At 35.2% G+C, this 20,178-nt stretch overlaps 1 protein-coding gene across 7 annotated transcripts in view; it reads left to right on the plus strand.

The window, feature by feature from the left end:
* PCDH15 (protocadherin related 15) overlaps window positions 1–20,178 on the plus strand; it is a 1,681,754-nt gene that overhangs the window by 1,421,231 nt on the left and 240,345 nt on the right. For all 7 annotated transcript variants that reach the window (XM_087432193.1, XM_087432194.1, XM_087432195.1 and 4 more), the window contains 2 exons: window positions 3,576–3,669; window positions 13,205–13,333. In XM_087432193.1, coding sequence (XP_087288319.1) covers window positions 3,576–3,669; window positions 13,205–13,333 — 223 coding nt within the window. The remainder of the gene's footprint in view (window positions 1–3,575; window positions 3,670–13,204; window positions 13,334–20,178) is intronic.

Below are 20,178 nucleotides of genomic sequence, written 5' to 3' on the forward strand. Positions count from 1 at the left end.
GCTCTGTTTTGGTGGCCTGGGTTCACAGGTTCAAATCCTGGGTGCAGACTTACTCCACTCATCAACCATGCTGTGGAGGCATCCCACATACACAATGGAGGAAGATCGGCACAAATGTTAGCTCAGGGCTAATCTTCCTCAAGCAAAAAAAATAAAAAAAGAGGAAGATTGCCAGTGGATGTTAGCTCAGGGAGAATCTTCCTCACCAAAAACAAAATAATAATAATAATCAGCCTAAAATAATCCTCATTTTAAAGAGACACATTTTGACGTGGCAAATTTTGTTCCCCTTCAGTACACTCTATGGTGTTGATGCAACAACGAAATTGCCTAACGATGTATTTCTCAGAATGAATCCCCATCATTAAGTGACCATGACTGTATTCAAGTTCTTTGCCTATTTTTTAATTGTTTGTCTTTTTGTGAATCCCTTATATATATTGGAAACCAGACTCTTATCAGATATATGGTTTGCAGATATTTTCTCTCATTCTGTAGGTTTGTTTTTTCACTTTATTGATAATGTCCTTTGATGCATGAAAGTTTTTGACTTTGATGAAGTCTAAGATATTTGTTTTTCCTTTGCTTCTCAAGCTTTTGGTGTCATATCTAAAAATCCATTGTTAAATCTAAGGTCGTGAAGATTTACCCTACGTTTTTTGTCTAAGAATTTTATGGTTTCGGTTCTTATATTTAGATTGTTGATCCAGTTTGGTGTGAGAGTCCAATTTCATTCCTTTGCATGTAGATCTCCAACTGCCCCAGCACCATTTGTTGAAGAGACTATTCTTTCCCTATTGAATGTTCTCGGCATTCTTATTGAAAAGCAGTTAGCAACAGATGTATGGGTTTATTTCTGGACTCTCAACTCTGTTCCGTTAGTCTGTATTCCCCAGTATCAATGGGCGCTTTTGAATGCTCTGATTTCCCAAGAACCTCTCTACCAGCTTTTCTTCCCTGGCTTTTGGTGCCCCATTGTATGCCTCAATTGTAATCTTTTTGCCTCAGATGGCTGCCGCTTATTTCCTGTCTTACAGTGTTTTCCAGGTATACCCACTGCTTTTCTGCCTTGAGTGAGTTTTGAGTTAGGCAAAACAGACAAGCACCGTGTATTATTCCTTCAGGCAACCTCCAGATCACTTAGAATAGACAAACACAATTTTTTTGTGAATAAGGATAGCTCTGCTCCCTCCCAAAATGGGGACCAGGGTGTCATACTGGGAATGTTGACTGCCATTTTCAAGACTACTCCAAGCCAGGGAGCAGTGGCACAAAGACAAGTAAAAATGCCACAAAGCTTCACTACCATTTTTAAGTTGCATTTTTCTTGATTCTGCCTTCACTTAGTTGCTGTCATCCTTTGACTGTTTTCTGGAGTTCTATTAAAGTTGGTTTTGATTCTTCCTGCTTCATTTTTTGATGTTTTTGTGAAGAAGAAATCATCTCTTGGAGCTGCCTACTTCACCATTTTCACTGACATCACTCCTGTGAAATACATTTTTAATCATGCAAAATTTACATAGCCCTTGATGATTAGGTAGCACTTATCAGAAATGAATCTTATGTATTTTTAATATATGCTATAAGATTTACTGCATTCCTAAATGCAGCCCGGTATATCTCGGTCTGATAGCTTCCATCCAGCTGGTGGTAAGACTTCTCCTTGCTGGTTATTTCTGGAACTTCATGGAATGATGCTTGTGTTCCCATAAACTGGTCTTTCAACTATCAATACCAAAAAACATTACCTATTCTTTCTCTCCTTCTCCATCGCCCAAATATCCTGTGCAACTTCCTACTACATTGTGACACGAAGCACACGTTATCTTAAGCAAAAAACTATCTCCATTATAATCACCAGGCTGTGAAAAATTAGCTGTTGGTGTGTAATGTGGCTCTAAGTGGGAATACTATATAAATTTCTAGTGATTTTCTAATTTAACGTACAAGAAAGAATAGAGAGTCTTGAACGTTAAACTGAGGAGAAAAAATAGAGGACAATAACTCAGTTTTCTTCTTTCTTCATTGTACTATGGCTAGGTTTTCAGATTTTCTATTTCTTAAGTTACTTGTGCATAAGTCTCAGAACAAATAGATATCTTACTTTCTCTTTGAATGTTATCTTAGAATGAGATTATCTGAACCATCTGTAGCATGGGAAGTTGATTCAAACCTGATTGTCACGAACTACTCTGGGAATTGGTTTTCAGTTATCTTGACAAAACAGTTTAAGGGATTCAAGAAGCAAAGTCAGTTTTTCATAGTCATACCATATGTTTAGAAATTTTTTTTAAGTCCATGTCAACAACAACAAAATAAATCAGATAGAGTAACTGTGACTCTGATTTTGATTCATTGGTATTGTCCTCTGTACTCAACTACTATATGTGGTGGGAATTGCTTAAATTCCACTATAACAATAAAAGCACTTGCATTAGAAATAAAAGCCCTTTGTGAATCAGAAACAAATTATGTTTTTATACTTGATAAATATTTTATTATATTAATATAACCTCCCTTCCGTAGTAAGGGCTTGTTAGACCTTAATGAAAATGTCATGTACAATGTCAGATGGTAATATCTAAGATATAAATGTAGAACTTGTTTTAGAGAGTGTTATAAATGACCAAACTGTTATAAAACTAATTATATTGGTGAATAAAGTCTTAAATATCTGGAAGAATTTATTCTGAACAGTAAAAAGGTAAGGAGTAGTATTAAAAATATTCTAAGTATGAGAATTTTCCCAAAGGCTATTTATCTCCCGTTATGCATAATAAATTAAGAAACACTTAAATTTCAAAAGAACAGTAAAATGGCAAAATTGTTAGAGTACTGACAAAAGAATTTATTTTTATAAATTATAAAATGAGAGAGTGAATGCTCACAAAATTATATTTTCTTAAACAGAATGTAAAATGTGCAGCTTGATTCTTCTTTTTAAAACAATTATAGTGTATTAAATATGGTTATAATAGAAAATAAAAGAATACAAAATAACCATAATATCTATAAAAATGTTATTTTTCCACTGTTTATTTTCTAATTTTCTGCAATAAACCTCAATTATTTTGAAATTAAGAAAGAAGAAAAAATAAATTTTAATCGCTAGTGTTTGTCAAAGATGGAATTTAGATGTTTACATTTTCATAATGAAGATATATGATATGATGAATGATAATGATAATGTAGTTTAGTTATAAGAAACTATTCTTTGACTCAGAGGATTAGGAGATTTTGAGAATAAAGAATAATGGAGCCTTTTACCTTTGAAATAATCACAAACAAGATTAATGAGTGAATTAAGCATAGTTTTGTTTTAGTCTTGGAGGCTAGAGAATCAACTAATTTGTCTCATTCGCTTTGGCAATTTTTCATTATTACTAAGAAGTTCAACAGTTTTAAAAGCCTTTTTCAATCTTCAACATGAATCCTAGAATTATACATCTTCAGTACTCAAGCTATGTTTGCTGAAGGGGAAACACCTATCAAAAGTAGTTCACAATAGTAGAAGGACTCCTGGTAAAGTAATATCTTTTTGTGTTCTATTTGTTTTTTGTTTTCTCTGTCACTAGTACTGGGATTCTGACCTTAGGGAAAGCATTGGACAGGGAAAGCACCGATCGCTACATTCTGATCGTCACGGCTTCAGATGGCAGGCCAGATGGGGTGAGTACTCTCCCTGGGAAAGGGTTTTAAAAATAGTATTAAAGAAACCGAGAGAGCCTTGTAGTCTTACACGCTAAAGCAATTTATTACAATCATGAAATCTTGAATTAATCTCTTTTTCACCTGGAGCAACTTCTTAAATGACTCAGAGAAGTGCTCTTTTCTCCACTGGGCTCTTTTAATAGATGAACCTGAACTCTGAATCTGTTATGGTGTTGCAACTTTGCCTTGGCAGAATAGCTATTTGTGATTGGCATTCTTACTTAACTTATGGGGAAGATGAAATCTAACTTAGTGTGAGAAGTATACCATTGTGTTCATGGGCACAGCACTCTGAAATGCATTCTGGCAGTTTTACTATGTTGGAACCTGTTGCCTTTAATGTCACTTTTGTGGAGGCAGAAGGGAATTTCTGGATAAATATCTGGAAGTACTTAGGAAACCAAGGTGATTGATTTCACAGGGTATTTGTAAGTAGCACTCAGAATCCTGACTAATCTTTGATGATTGAAGTGGTTTAAATAGGTGCATAATTCTAGAGAAGACAGACTTTAATTCCTTTGCACCTAAAAATCAGTTTTAAGAATAAATAAATTGTTTAGTCATTCTAGTGTGTTTTAAAATCATTTGATTGCATTCTTCAAACTACCTCACCCACAACCAACACCATTCTAATTTTTAAGCATTCTAACATTTCAATTATTTGTAACATGTCATTAGACAGTTTTTTTCACCATTTCTATACCACAGGGTAGTGTTTTCTTTAGTCAAGTGCTTATGGCCTAACTCAGTACTGTTCTCTGGAAATAATTTCAAATTCAGCATAGCATATAAGCAAGGCTTACCCAATTCAAATAGCAATGTATCTCCATGAACCAGTGCTGATGGTCTAGTGGTTAACATTCTGCGCTCTCACCACCAAGATCTGGGTTCGTTTCCCGGTCGTAGAACCACACCAGCCATCTGTCAGTTGTCATACTGTGGTGGTCACTCACATAGAAAACTAAACTATCAACTAGGATACACAACCATGCACTACAGCTTTAATTAAAAAAAAAAAGAAAAAAATAGCAACATATCTCCAGTTTACTTCACATGACTTCTTTGATTTATATGGTAGATTGGGGGGGGAGGGTGCATATAATGCTTTCCTCACATGTATTTGAGGAGAACTGTTGAGATAATTTTACTATGATTAAAAACATATAAAACTGATACCCAGCAGTTTTGTCAGCTTAATTAAAAATCAGAACAATAGGTAGGAATAATTAATTAAATTTGATAATTATAATCTGCCCATAATAAGCTATTTGCCATTTTCCAAACATTAGATAAGCAGCTATATGTAGAAAATAAAATATACAGAACAGTTTTAGTAAATAGTGGCTCCAATAAAAGGCACTTAGATATTAGACAAGTGAAGAAAAATAAAATCTAAGATTAATTCTTATATTTGCAAAGCCCTTGATTAATATAGTGTGCCTGTGTCAGAAATGTGAAGAAAATAGCGAGAGTCTCAAGAAGAAAATAATTCAAAAATTTGACTTACGAAGGAAGTTTAATGGGTAACTTGGCTAAGAAATAACTAAATGGGAAAATTCTAAGGAGGAGGAGGAATTATTCAGCACAGAGTAAGGGACATAATTAGAGTGAAGTAAAATTAATAAGGAACATCAGGTTAACCATTAGGTTGGAAAAACAGAAAATATAATATATAAAGGATAGGATTAGGATAAAAAAATAAAACATAATATATAGCTTTGAGATTTGTCACATTATAAATCAGAAGTTAATGGCAATAGTATTAGCTAGGACCTTTTAAGTCTGGCCTTAAAAATAAAATTTCTTATACAAGAGAACAGATGGAAAAGTAACAGTGTATTAAGTTATCTGGCATAGTCTCAATCTACTAATAATGGTTTTGCCCACATCAAAAGCTGAAACTAAATTCTGGGTTAAAATTAGTGGTTTAGTTACTTCTGGAGCATTTTTTTCAGTTATTTACTTGTGTATTTCAATTTCTTTTGGCTGGGTCACTTAGCATTCTAGTTTCTCTATTTTTTCATTCTTATGATCAATAAGGTCTCATTGAGCTTTAACATTCTGATCCTTTTAAGTAAATTTGCTTTACTTTTCAAAAGTTTGTATTGAGAATATCAGTGAAGAATGAAACATTTAGATTTCAAACAAAAGCTTCTTCAGTTAATTTTATTATTTATATAATTTTAGGGATGGACTTATATGTGGGCACGTATAGTGGGTTCCTGAAGAAGAGAATGATTACAAAATAATGATGTTCTCACATTTTGATAGCACTTTTTCTTATCTAAGCATTTAAACTTATGTTCTTTGTAGAGTTATAGTAGAGTTAACCTTTTAACTTTAATAATCATGAGTTTCAAGAAAGATATTTAGTGATCACAGACTGCAGATGGATAAACTTTTCTTAAGTCAAAATGATTACTAGCAATTTGCATAAAACAAATTATAAAGATATGATTTGAAAATTTCATCATGAAAAATCACCTCCCTCACCACCCCAAAATGGGGTTGGGGGAGAAGAGAGCTAATATTCTATTGGTCATTGCTAATTTTTTATAGACAGTATTGAAGGAATCTTTCTTGATGTTCTTACATTTTTTCCCTTTTCTAAATTCACTTTGTCAATAATAGTTGTAAAAATCTATACATGTAAGTTAAATATCTCATGTAATGCACTATTATAAATATTTAGATTTCTTCATCTATTATGAATACAGATAAAACAATATTTTCTAGATTTTAATAATTATTTACATTTATTTGAATTATTTGCAAATTTATGAAGTTGTAAATTCCTTAAGAAAGTTGCTACCATTCTTTATTCCAATATTTTCACATTTTAGCTGAAATAGACTTTGATTAAAAATTTTATACATCATAAGTTAGTTTTTTAAGCAGTTGCATTTTACTTATTTACGATAGTAGAGTATAGGATAGCTCTCAAGTACATTTTTTTTTCTTTTGAAGGGATATACACTCGACTTCCTCTGTTTAGAAGCTTTCTTATAACATTATTTACCTCTAAGCTAAACTAAGTCCAACCAATCTGAGCTAAAACGGCATTTTATTGGAAAATCTGGGAAAACAATTATGTTTATGGATATAATATGATCAACAATGTCAGGGAGGAAAAAGTTTTCCCCAACCCTCTTAAGGGTCTGAAAATTAAACTGACAAATACAGATTAACAGGAGAAAGCATACAAATTTTTTTATCACAAGTTTTACATTATGTGGTAGCCTCCTTAAGAAAATGAAGACCCCCCCCAAAAATGGTGAAACCTGCTTGCTTTTATATTAGTTTGAACAAAGAGAGGCAATTATGGAAAAGTGACTGCGTGGGAAGGCTAAAGGATGATACAAATTATTTTAACAAGGTCTGTTTTATAGAATTCTCAGTCTTAACTTCTTATCCTTAATGGTAAGAATGTTACTTTCCTTCTGGTATAGGAAGAACATCTTTCATATAGGAATTTCATCTCTTGCTTTTAAGAAAAAGAAGGAAGGTCAGAGTGTTTTTCCTGTATTTGGTTTTTTTCAAGTAACTAACTCAAAATAGTCAATATACCAAAGCAGCATATTTTAGGGTGACATGCGCTGAACTCCAATAGTCAATGGCAGCATTAGCCTTTAGGAATATGGCTATAAGTAACAAGAAGCCAAGCAACAGGAGGTTAAACAAAGCAGGGTTTATTTGTCTCAAATAAAAAGAATTCTAGGGGCCAGCCTGTGGCGTAGTGGTTAAGTGCATGCGCTCCGCAGCTGGCAGCCCAGGTTCAGATCCTGGGCGCGCACTGATGCACCGCTTGTCAGGCCATGCTGTGGCGGCATCTCATATAAGGTGGAGGAAGATGGGCACAGATGTTAGCCCAGGGCCAGTGTTCCTCAGCAAAAAGAAGGAGGATTGGCATGGATGTCAGCTCAGGGCTGATCTTCCTCACAAAGAAAAAAGAAATCTAGAGGTAGACAGGAAAGGGAGTGTGCAGGGGTTCAGGGATGCCTGCTCTCTGTCTTCTGCTCTGCCATTTATAGGGTGTTTGCTTTCATCTTCATTCTTGTTACCTAATGGTCTCAAGATGGCTACTGCAACTCTAGGCATCTGCTCTCCATTTCAGAAGAGCAAAGCGTGAAGATCGGTGCCAGAAAAGTCTGCCCTCTTTTCCACAGGAAACCAAAGCTTTTTCAGAAACCACACCTAGCGGATTTCTTCTTATGTTTATTATCCATGAGTAGCCATACTAGTGGCTAGATAACTAATAAGTAGGGCTTGTGGATTGTGGTTGTGTTGATCAACCAATAGCACAGCAAAAGATATATGTATGCAGATCACAGTGAAAGACATAAATATGCAAATAGCGATCAGGATTTTGTTTGTTTTTTTAAGACAAATTTATCAGTTGTCATTTCCCAACTGGCAAGCATTCCTATTCAATATCAAAAGTTGTTCTGTAGTATGGATATTTCTGACAAACTTCTATGTGTTAAGCAATATTGTTTTACTCCTTAAAAGATATGATAGATAACTTGATTCTATCACAGTTTTTGCTATCTGTTCGTGAATTATAAGCTTGAATTACTCAGTTATGGCTTTTACAGTGAATACTTGTGATGTTTCACAATTTCAGAATGGCAGTAAGCTTAGCATCTTTGCTTTGGCCTTAAACTAACATTATTCCCTAAATTTCTTTTAGACATGATAATATAAATAAACAATTAGAATCTAGAAGTTGAACTTTAACTGCTTAACTTAGGAAACATTAGCAAAAGGAAAAATATATTATGCAAGAAGAATATAGTTGGTTTATCAAAATTTAAGAACATAATACAGATGGTTATAGAATAGTAAAATTATATTTATTTGTCTATTTATTTCCCGGTATTTTGGGGGGAAAAAATTGATAGATTTATTTCGATGTATAATTTTTTAAAAAGAAATGACCATGTAATTTTAAAAGAGAATGAGCCACTTGTTCATTCTCTTTGAAAAACAGATTTATATTTCTTGGTTGTTGGGAATAAGATGCTGATATTTTAGTGTTTTCTGAATTAAAGCTTCCAGAAGTTTGATTTTTTTTAAATTGTGAGATAATCTATAATGATCTACTCATTTCTATTATGTTTATATTATATAACCTATTATATTTATATTATATATAATATTAATGTTATAATATATAATCTCCACACACTACATTCAGATGTGCACATAATAGAAAGCTTTTTTATTTTTTATACCTGATCTAATCATCTTCATGAGTCCCACTAGACAGTAATGTGTGTCTGGGCTGGGGACAGGGAGAGGCTGGTTTGGGTCATACTTACTTAAAACAGTACCTCAACCTCTTCTGTTTTAAAAAGTCTTTTCAAGGTAAATACTCGCTCACTAATTAAGCTGCCAATAGAGCTTTTCCTTTCTTCCCTTATCCTAAAATTGTGTAGCTGTAGGATGTGTTTACCAGTCCTTGATGCTGGGAGGAGGGCAACCAGCTCATCTCTCTGCACCTCTGCTGGTCTCTGTTTTGTGTAGTGTGTCTGGTTTGGTCTCTAGACTGCTGGCTTCTGAATCCTGTCTGGTTCCTTACTGAACTTGGAATATTTGATGGTGTTCATTATCGCTGAGTGCTGATGTGCAATTGACTTTGGCTATCAAGGTCCTTTACCCTCACCCAAGATCTTCTCACATAGCAATCTTCCAGTACCTCAGAGTCTTTGAGAAATTTAGGATCCCTGAGCTACCACACAAAAACCAAGCCTCTCTCTTTGGCCACCTCTCTCTGCCATTCACTGCCATATCCTATTAGATGTGATCTCCCATGGAACCTCTCTGGAGACTTACATGCTCCACATGGCTCTGCCTCTATTTTACCCAGAATTCTCTTACTTTCTTGATAGCTATCAGTACTTTCTTCAGAATGGTTCTGCAATGCCTCCTCTCTTAAGACATGATCCAAAATAATGGGGAGGGGGCGTGAGGGAAATGAAGAGGAAAACCTTTGCATCCCTCCTCCTTGTCCTCTCTGTGTCTTCCCGTCTCCTCCCCATAATCCAGAATAGAAAGAACGTCCCCTTTCTCTGCCTTTCTGGAAGACACTCTACATTTAATACTTTTTTTTCTCAGAAGAGAAGAAAGCATCCTAGGTCAGCCTTACTGGTAGGAATGATATCCTCTCTATGTCATGAAAGAAACTGTATGATCTGAATCAGGCTGGCCTGGCTCTTGATGTTGTAGCTACAGGATGATTTGTAGCTAAGAATAAAAGTGTTTTAGATTAATATTGCTTAAAGAGTATGCCATTACAGAATATATGTATTTCCCTTTGCTATTGGCCTAAAAGAAAAATGATCAAATCCTGAAAAATACACCCTCATTGTCCCAAACTCCATTTTTATTGAAAGGAATTTTAGATGTACTAATAAACATTAGTTTGAACATTACCTGTTTATAGAAATTTTTAAAAAGAATATGTATATATATGTCTTTGCATATATATATTTATTATATATATATCATAAAATGATCTGAGTTGATTTCCTAGTATTCAAACTTACCCAACTGAAAATCTGTCCTTGATAAGAGACATAAACATTCTGTAAGGCTCAGATGCATAGTGAAGCATATTGTTGCCATCTTTCTGAACCAGTCCAAAACAATTTACATGATTATGCTTTACAACTAACTAATCTCTAACTATTTCAATAGATTTAAAAGAATAGATTCAACAGGTCTAATGTGTAGCCCAGAAATCTGCATTTTTAGGGATTAACCATATGATTCTGATGCAAGTGGTCTTCAGACCATTTTTTATGAAATATATAAACTGGAAATTATTCTATGTGTGTTTATTACTGTACATTTCTGTTAGAGATATGGATATTCTTCATTTTATATAAAATTCACTAAGCTGTGGAGATATACATCTACATGGTCCATAAATTTCAGCCCCTAATAGCACAAAAATGGTAGACTTGATATTTGACTTCTTAGTTTACTTAGTGATCCATTCTGTTCTATATTACCCAGTTACAGTCCACAGTCTTTGATTGAGGACCCAAAATAATCTGAAAACAGCCCTTTCCATAGTGCAAAAATGGGAATTTTAAAGAATAGAATGAAAACCAGTACAATGGATTGACAGGGAAATACAGATAGGCTGACAAAAAGAGGATCAGGCAGTTTGAAGGAAAGTCAGCAAACTCTAGTTGACTACTCTTAGATTTTGGCTCCAGGCTGTCAATTTTAATGTCTTGTTCACCCTCAGGCAAATTGGGAACTATTGCCACTGTAAAAACACATCTTTTTACTGGTTCTAACTCTAACACAACTTTTAAAGAAATAAAATTTGTTAAACTGCTCTTTGTTAAAAAAGCAATGTAGGCTTCTTAGAGAAAATTTGGAAAATACATAAAAGTTGAAAGGAGAAAATAAAATTATCTGTGTTTCATCTAATCAGATAGCATTTGAATTTATACACATCCACATACATCTACAGACAAGTGTATGTTTGTGTGCATGCATCTTTTAAATTAAAGGTCTCGTGGAGATATGTACACAGAAGAGGGCAGAAACCATAATTGTGCAGCTTAATGAATTTTCACATGGTGAACACACCTATGTAATCACTGCTCAGAGCAAGAAGCAGAAATTAATTAGCACCCCAGAAGCCTAGCCTTTGATCATGCCAGTCGCTATTCAACCTTCTTCACGAGAGTGACCACTATCCTGATTTTTTTCACAATGGAGGGATTATGCCAATCTTGGAAATTTACATCCTTGGAATCATGTAGTATGTAGTGTTTTGTGTCTCATTTCTTACACTCTACCTTATGTTCATGAACTCATCCATGTGATTACTTTGTAACAGAAGTTTGTTCGTTCTTAGTACTGTATATTATCCATTGTATGTATAAAATAAAATCTATATAACCAACTACTACTGGTAAGCATTTAGATTGTTTCCAGGTTTTCACTATACAACACTGTTCTGGTTGTCATTGACGTGTCTTTAAATAAAATCTTTGTTGAACTTTTAAATATAGAAATATGTACAAATCATACTGAATAGCTGTATGAATTTTCACAGAATGAGCCCGCTGATAGCCAATACGCAAATAAAGAAATAAGCCATTGTCAATACCCAAGAATTCCCTGCTATGCATGGTAATTTTTTAGTGACTGCTGGACATTGAATATGTAAAAATTATAAAGACTTGAGATAAAGTTATATTGCCCCAAAGAGGATTTACTTTTGCCTCTGTTAAAATAGAGGCGGATCACCTTAATCCAATCCGAGTATGAATGTTGGGTTTTAATCTGAGTAAGGTCTGGTCTAGACTTCATGCACCATTGCTCATGGAGTATAGAACTTCAGTGATCCCTGCAGAAAGGATGAGGCATTCACCAGGACTTCTCCTCCTTGGTAGCTAGGAAATCTAGTTTTTGACCTCTCAGTCCCACAGCTGCTGCAAAATATCTTCAGATTCATTCTCTTAGTCACTTATTTATGCTCAGCTTTTTAGCCTCTAGCCCCACATCACTTACAGATTAGGAAAATTGTGTCTGTACTCTTTAAAAGTTGGATAATTCTCTCATGCAGTTTCATCCTGCTTTTTCCTCCTTTTTATTTATGTATTATTAAATAATATCATAGCATAATGGATTTTTCATTTTTCAGCCTAGGGTCCTTTTATCCTCTAATTTTGGTCTCAGCCTTCTGTGATCTGGCCCACACTGAGACAGAGCAAGGTGGAGCGCATGGACTGTACTCAGGCTTTGATTAGAGAGGGCAGTTTCCAGCTTGAGTCACACATGAAGATGTTCCTTGACTGTGCACAAGTCATTGACCCGCAGAATATTCTCTGGTTACAGTAGGCTGGGATTTCCCTTTTAACTAGGAAGCATATACTACCCATAACTTGACCTGCTTACCATTTCCTTAGGCTGTGTAACCATAAGGCAATCATTTAATTAGGGCTGTATGGTCCTCAAACTCTTGGTTTAGAAGTGAAGCTAGAAAATTACTATTGTAGTATTTTCTGACAGCATTTGCCTACCTGAAAATACCCATTTGACATACTGTGCTATTTTATAATGTACTAGTTTTATTTTTAAATGGTGAAAAATGTAACAGTAAAAACTACTGAAATGCTACCTTTCAGAGAAAAAGGGGTACATGTGTGTATAAACAAAAGCTTGCCACCTATAAAATGTGAACAAGATAAAGATAAAATCAGTTTCTAAAGTAAGCCTTCAGGACATAACTTGACGTTTTCAAGAAGATGTTTGCCCTTTAATATCATCATTTGCTTTTTCTGTCTGTTTTTGGAAGTGTTTGAAAATGGTAAGCTTCCTCTTTTTTTTTTTTCTTTTTTAGAAGGCTAAGGAGTACGAATAGGAATGAGACAGTTTTCAGATAGACAAATGCCAGGATGACCAATTAACTGACATCAAAATAAAATAACTCCGTTCATATTTAATCCCTTATTTTTTCTTTAAGACCTCAACTGCCACAGTAAACGTGGTGGTGACAGATGTCAATGACAATGCTCCAGTGTTTGATCCCTATCTGCCTAGAAATCTATCTGTGGTGGAAGAAGAAGCCAATGCCTTTGTGGGTCAAGTAAGGGTAAGTGAAATATATATATCTTAAGCATATTTTTTAAAAGTGAATAAATGTTTTACATTTTACTTTTGAAAATATATTCAGCTGAAGCAATGTGTTAAATGATAGAGCATCAGAATTATTTGAAAGCAATCAGTGAGATCACTTGAGTGTAAGACAAGCTGGTAATAAAGTGCGTTCATTCTCAATCACTGTGCTGGATACTCTTCAAGTTTTTTTTACAAATCAGATAGAGTCCATTTGGATTTAACTTATTAAGCTTGTTGATTTACATTTTATGACCATTGTGTAATTTAAACATTGATTCGGTTGAGACTATTCTTTTCTTGTTAATATACATTGTTTATATTTTGGAACTATAATAAAATATTTTTAGAGAAATATTTAGTTAGCTATACCATTAAATATGAATTTGGAAATGCATACCTGAAAATGTAAATGTTTAGATGTAAATTCATTTGGTTGTGTAAATATATCTTTAGTATCTACTATGTACCTACTATGTACCATACATCCCTTGTCCAGCATACTCAACACTCGTTTCTAGGCATGTTCTCCTGATTCATAACTGGACATATTAGCCAGTTTCTGTAGTTCTTTTGATGAATAATCTCATTTTTCTTAAAGCAGAGACAGTACTTCTTCAGTTGGGCCATGCTTGGTCTTGAACATAGTTAACAGTCTAGAAGCCATAAGATGAGGGCAGATTTTCAGGAAGGTAGACATATTTTGAAGTATCTATCTCAGATGAGGCATCTATGTGGTCTCCAGGCAAGAAAAGAACTCTCCTGTAGTAAGGAGTGAGTCATCCAGGTGTCCCAAGTCCTGGTTTCAGGATCCTGCCCCTTCCCTGTTAAGGCTTGGAGCTTTGAATAGGAGATTTGCTGGTGCTTTGAAGTAAGCCTTCTCTACAATTCAGCTACTCTTACAATCAGATAAAAGTTCTGGTTTTCAGTCCAATTTTCTCTCTGGCTGCAAAAGAGGAGGTTGTCTTTAAATGGTGTCATAGAGACCTTCTGACATTCACATCACGCCCTGAGATTTTGATTGGCTAGTTTGAGCCCGTCAGTTTTTTCCCTCAGAGCACTAACAATACTTACAACAACTACCAACTTCATAGTCTTTATTGTTATCATTGTCACTACTTCTCTCAAATCCTGGATAGGTTGCCTAAGGCATACATCCCCTTAAGCCTTTATGCCATCCCAATTCGCCACAGGGAGAGTTTTGGTAATTGTGCTGGTACAACATGCCAGGTGGCCTTGATGTCATGTGGCCAGCAATCCAGTCAACTCCAGGACCTTACACAATACCTCTGGTGTGAAAGGTTTTACTGTGGATTCTACAAGAAAAAATCCTGTAGACAAAAGATTCAGGTATAAATAGTTTTTTGAGAAGTTTAAGTAGTGCTAATAGGGAAGGGAGGAAGTGATGCAGAGAAGAGAAGGCAGTCGCTAAAGGGATTGCTACTAAACCATCTATCACTAGGAGAACTGGAGCTTAATCCCAAGGGCAAATTCTAGGAAATGGCACAAAACTCATGCCCCAGAATTATCGATCCTGAGAAGTGACGGAACTGGCAAATTCATACACAAAATCTTGAGAGTTCTTGGTCACCGATGCTATGGATGGGGGCCCATTTTTGGCACTTCCTGCCTCCAGCACAAGCAAGCAACCAGCTCTCTGTAGTTCTGATATAAGGGCACTCAGTCAGCCTGCAGATACTAGCAGATGGAAGTTGGCGAGAGAGGATACATGCTCTGAGGGACATTTATGGGACACTGACAGTTTCTATTACACTAAGCAAACAAGGTGATAAAATCTAGAAAATGGGCATGTGCAGAGAACACAGAAAAAAGCGTGATGCTGAAGTTGACTCATGAAGGATGAATACTAGTGAGAAGGAAATGGGGGGGGGTTGGAAACTATCTAGAGAAAGGTAATTGCATGAATAAAATCCTAGACAAATGAGAGCCTGTGACATGTCATAATGACAGTAAATAAGATGTGCCACATCATAAACATTTCTGTATGCCATGTTGTAGAAGGTGCTGGGGGGGGACCCCTAGGGTTGGAGATGTGGCATCATAGATTTTTTATTTTATAAAGATTACTCCTCTCTAGATTGTAATGAGAGATTCTGTATCCAGAAAGCTGAATTAGAAGGCAATTATAATAGCCCAGATATATGAGGCTTGAAGTAGTATAATAGTCTAGTCATAATGATAATTAAATTACATTACAGTTGTCACTCTAGGATGCCACATTGATGAAAACTGAAAATTTGTTTAGTCATATCTATCAACTATTCAGATAAAATGAGCAGGTATTGATCATTTAGGAAAATTATTTTTCCCATTTTTCTGAATTTACTTAGCATTGGAGAGATAAAGCCCATATGGAATATACAGCTAATAATACATAATTAGACATTAATATGATGATTAATTTTTAGTTAATTTTATTTTTCCTTTCTCTTAACTTACTTTTGCCACTTTTCCCAGTGATCCTTTGTCTTTGAAAAAGTTACGGCATTAAGTTTTTTTTTCTTGTCTCCTAGTTCTTAAATTTGATGAGAAATGGTCTCTATAATTTATTTCAACATTAAGAATTGAAATATAGACCTTAGCACAAATAATTTGTCAGTAATTTTCCTGGTCTTTAGGCAATAACATATTTTCATAAAAACTAAAATGAGTTTGAAAGTATAAAGGAAGAGAAAAATTTCCAAAGCAGGTGCATGCGACTGATTCTGTACAGTTCCAGAAAAGTTATAATGTTCATAGAACGGAATTTTAATGCATCATAATGGTCTCCTGTTGCTACCTAATGATAATTATATAATACATTAATTTCACTAAATGACGCATGCTCTGCTTATAAAATTTAATTTTAATTGTCACCAAAAACTATTAAGACACACTTAAAACCAAGATATTCATGGTTAGTTATTGTACTGAATTTGAGTTACTGACTTTGAGTTTTGTTCTAATGATGTTTTAGTATAAATAATCTAATATTTGGATTTAAATGCTGAAGGAACTTTTATCTTCTTTTTATTTATTAACATAGGGTTGTAGTATCAAACTTTGTTAAATAGGATATACTTCTGAAGCAATTTTTATGGATTATACAGAGCAAAATATTTATTGGCATATTAAAAAATAAAATACAACCAGTAATTTTTTAATGTAGGACTTACTATGAACAGGTATAGTATACCATACTTAAATTGAGAATCTTCTCCATATTCTCAAAGCACTTACAGTAGCAGTGTAGTGGGGAGAAAAGATGTATGCAGAATAAAACCTAGCAAACACAGTAAGAATAGACTCTGTGTTTCTGTGTCATGTCAAATGTGTCATACCGATTTTTTACTAAAAAGAATGAGAAGTACCACAAAGGACTAAGGTAGCTATGTCAGAGTTCATGGGAAAATGTATCAATCTGCAGTATCTTGACAAATTAGTGAGATTCTAGGTTGAAATCAAAAGGAAATAAATATACCAGACAGATGTGATACAAGACAGAATTGAGCCGAAGAGGCAATTTGAGAACAAGTCAATGGTCTGATGGTAATGGAAGATTTGTTTAGTGGAGTTCTGGAAAATTGGTTAAAAACGTGTTGAGTTCAGATGGGGAAGGCCAGGAAGGCCTAATGAAATAGCTGCTGATACAAAGACTTGACTTGTCAGTGTAATGTTTTGTTTAGTACCCTTTACAGTATTTCACAGGAGGTAGAATCTAGAGGGTCTATATGCATATCTTGACTCTGGACCACAAGCATGCCAACAGTTCATCTTCAGAGAGGGTCTCAGATATAAGAGGCCTCACATCAGCTACTGACAAACTCTGAGTTGATCCCAAATCCCTGGGTCTGCAGATACCCAGCAGAACACAAGAGAGAGAGATTATGCAGTAGGGAAGATATATATTTGTATATCATATTTATATCACATATATAAATAATTTATGTATGTATGTATTTACTTATAGTTGATAAATAAGGTAAATAGTTGAGGGTCAAGCTGGGTCTATTGTTGGGATTATGTTATCTTAAACAGGTTGGGTAAACTGCTTGGATGTGTTTCCCAAATCCTATTTATTCCTGGAATTGAAGGACCTGCTGAGAATAATTCATCCTCATGTATAAGAGTCAGGCAGGTGAGTTTGGTCCCATTATGAACCCTGGGTCTTCAGAAGCGAGGAAGTGTGATACTTAGTTCTCATTTCCATTTGTTTTCCCAACTAATGTCTGATGGATTCAATCTTGAGTCTGGGTTGGGGAGTGAGAAGATAAAGGGAGATCTATTTCAGTAAACACTATCTTCCCTTCAGAGTCACAAAGAGAACTTCCTTTATACTTGTCTAATAGAATTTAGCATGAAGGAGAATGAGATGGTGTTTTTAGTTTGGCATACTTGCCACAGTAGGGGCTTCAGCATGTCACTGCGTGCACTAATTTGGGGTGAGTGGAGGTTGGGGGGAGGGCAGTGGAGCGAGGACGCCTTGGAGCTCATATCAAAGGTGTCTAGTGTCCCGTGAGGAGTTTCTTAAGGGCTGGAATTCTCCTTAAATTCTTTATCTCTGTTTTTCAGAGTAGCCCTAGGCATGAATGCATGCACAAAATGCATCAGAGAAGGCATACTTGGAAACAACTTTGCCCGTTGAGTTTAAACAAGGTTCTCAGCATTGTATACAATAGAGAGTGAGCCTCTCCCCAGCCAACTTCCAATTAATGCCTTGTAGAAATTCTTGTGCTGAACTGACTTCTTCTAGCTCTAAGTAACAAAAATAGAGCCCTGAGTCAACAAAATATTCTTCCAGTTCTAAAACAAAAGAGGCTGAATTTATTTAACCCGAAACATAAATGTATTCCCAATAGGAGACCTCCATGCTAAGTCTTAGCTGCGATGAAGTGGTAGTGATTCAGTTTTAAACCCTTAGAGCAGTTTTAAAATCATTAGTAAACTGCAGTGTTTAGAAGGGTAGTAATGGTGTCATTTTAAAAAGAAATCGATATTTCCTTCAACTATGCAATTTAATATTGAGCAAAATAAATCCGCACCTCAGTGGTCTGTCTCTGATTAATGTAGTTGTCGTCTCCCTGTGTGGGGTTCTAAAAATGAAATGGAGGTGGGAGTTTTATGGTGTTTTATTTATTTTTTGTAGCTCAGCGTGACATTCAACAGTGCCTAAAGCTATAATGCTTCTTTTTTAAGTGGGCCACAAGCGGGGAATTTCATGTGTTCTCTTGTCAAGTTGAACTATATAATGCAAACAGTGGACTCAGTCGAGTAAAGAAAAAAGCCCACACAATTTGAAAAATCGGTAACGTCCATTTTAATGCTGCTACCTAAGACTATTTATAATGGAGATTTATCCGTTGCTTGTGAATGTTTTTGAAACTTGGTGATCTTTCAGATATTCAATAAGCAGTTTATAAATGGATTAGGAAATTTCATGCATGTATTTTTACAATATTTACTTGGGGCTTACCCTTTCAGCAGTTTTTATTCTTGCTATCAGCTACTTTAATAAATACATGTACATGCGCATGTATTTGTGTTTGTGTGTGTGTGTGTGTGTGTGTATAAATATTCATAGTTGTATAATCCCAGATGTACGATGAATGATATCCAGCCCCAACCCCAGGGTCACCAATGACCTCTTTATTGCTAAGTTACTCTTTATCTGAATAACTTCACTGCTGCATTTGAAATGGATCTCTCGCTCCTTCTTGAGACCCTACTCCCTACTTGCTCCTGGTTTTTATGTTTGAGCGTGTCTGATTCATTCTGCCTTCCCTTTACCTGTTTGCTGCTTAAAGCATTTTTTAAATAATGTATTATTCCTTTTTTCCTGGCTTTATTAAGGTATAATTGGTATATAAGAAGACTACAGGTAATTAATGTATACAGTTTGGTGAGTTTGAGTTTAGGCATACGTGACACTCGCGATATCATCACCACAGTCAGGGTAATAAATCTATCCGTAATCTCCAAAATGAACTATTGATTGTGGAAGTATCTTCTCTGTTGTTCTGCTGATTCTATGTGTTCCTTTTGGGAAATTCCGTTTACATTAAAGCCCCCAGTTTTAATTACATTTGAATGCTGATGTCTCCCATGGCTATATCTTTAGCCCCTTCTGCTCCTTTAACCTATAGCCTCAAATAGATATTTATCTATAAAACAAGCCCACTTGAATGTGCTATAGGCACCTCAAATTCAACATGTTTAAGATTCAACCTTTATTTTCATCTTCTGCAGAAAAGGCTCCTTCTTCTGAATTTTGAATCTCAGTTAATCATCCCCCAACCCAAATGTTGGGGAGCCATCCAGCCTCCTCTTTCTCCCTCACTGTCCATATCCAGTCAATCACCAATCTTGATAATTTTATATGTTTCAGATTGTTCTCAAATTTTCTCCTTCTCTCTCCAAACAACCTTAGTCAGGCTCTCATTATTTCTCACCTGAACTGTTGTTACAGCCTCTTAATTGGTCATCCTGATACTAGTCTTGACACCTAATGTAAGTGCTGGAATGATGTGTCTAACAAACATAGTGTGACCAAAAGAGGTATTCCTCAATGCAACAAACATGGCACACCTCCCACTACTGCTTTACAACTTTACCTCCAGTAATAATTAGTGCTTGTCATCACTAATGTATGTTCTCAGAACTCTCTTATGTCTCTTTGCCTCAGCTCATGCCTCCCGCCTTGCTTTCTTTTTGCTCCATTCTTTTTTTTTTTTTTAATGAGGAAGATCAGCCCTGAGCTAACATCAATGCCAATCCTCCTCTTTTTTTGCTGAGGAAGACCAGCCCTGAGCTAACATCTATTGC

This window comes from Ceratotherium simum, chromosome 6, assembly GCF_057802395.1.
Source record: "Ceratotherium simum simum isolate JZ-2026a chromosome 6, ASM5780239v1, whole genome shotgun sequence".
Taxonomy (NCBI): domain Eukaryota; kingdom Metazoa; phylum Chordata; class Mammalia; order Perissodactyla; family Rhinocerotidae; genus Ceratotherium; species Ceratotherium simum.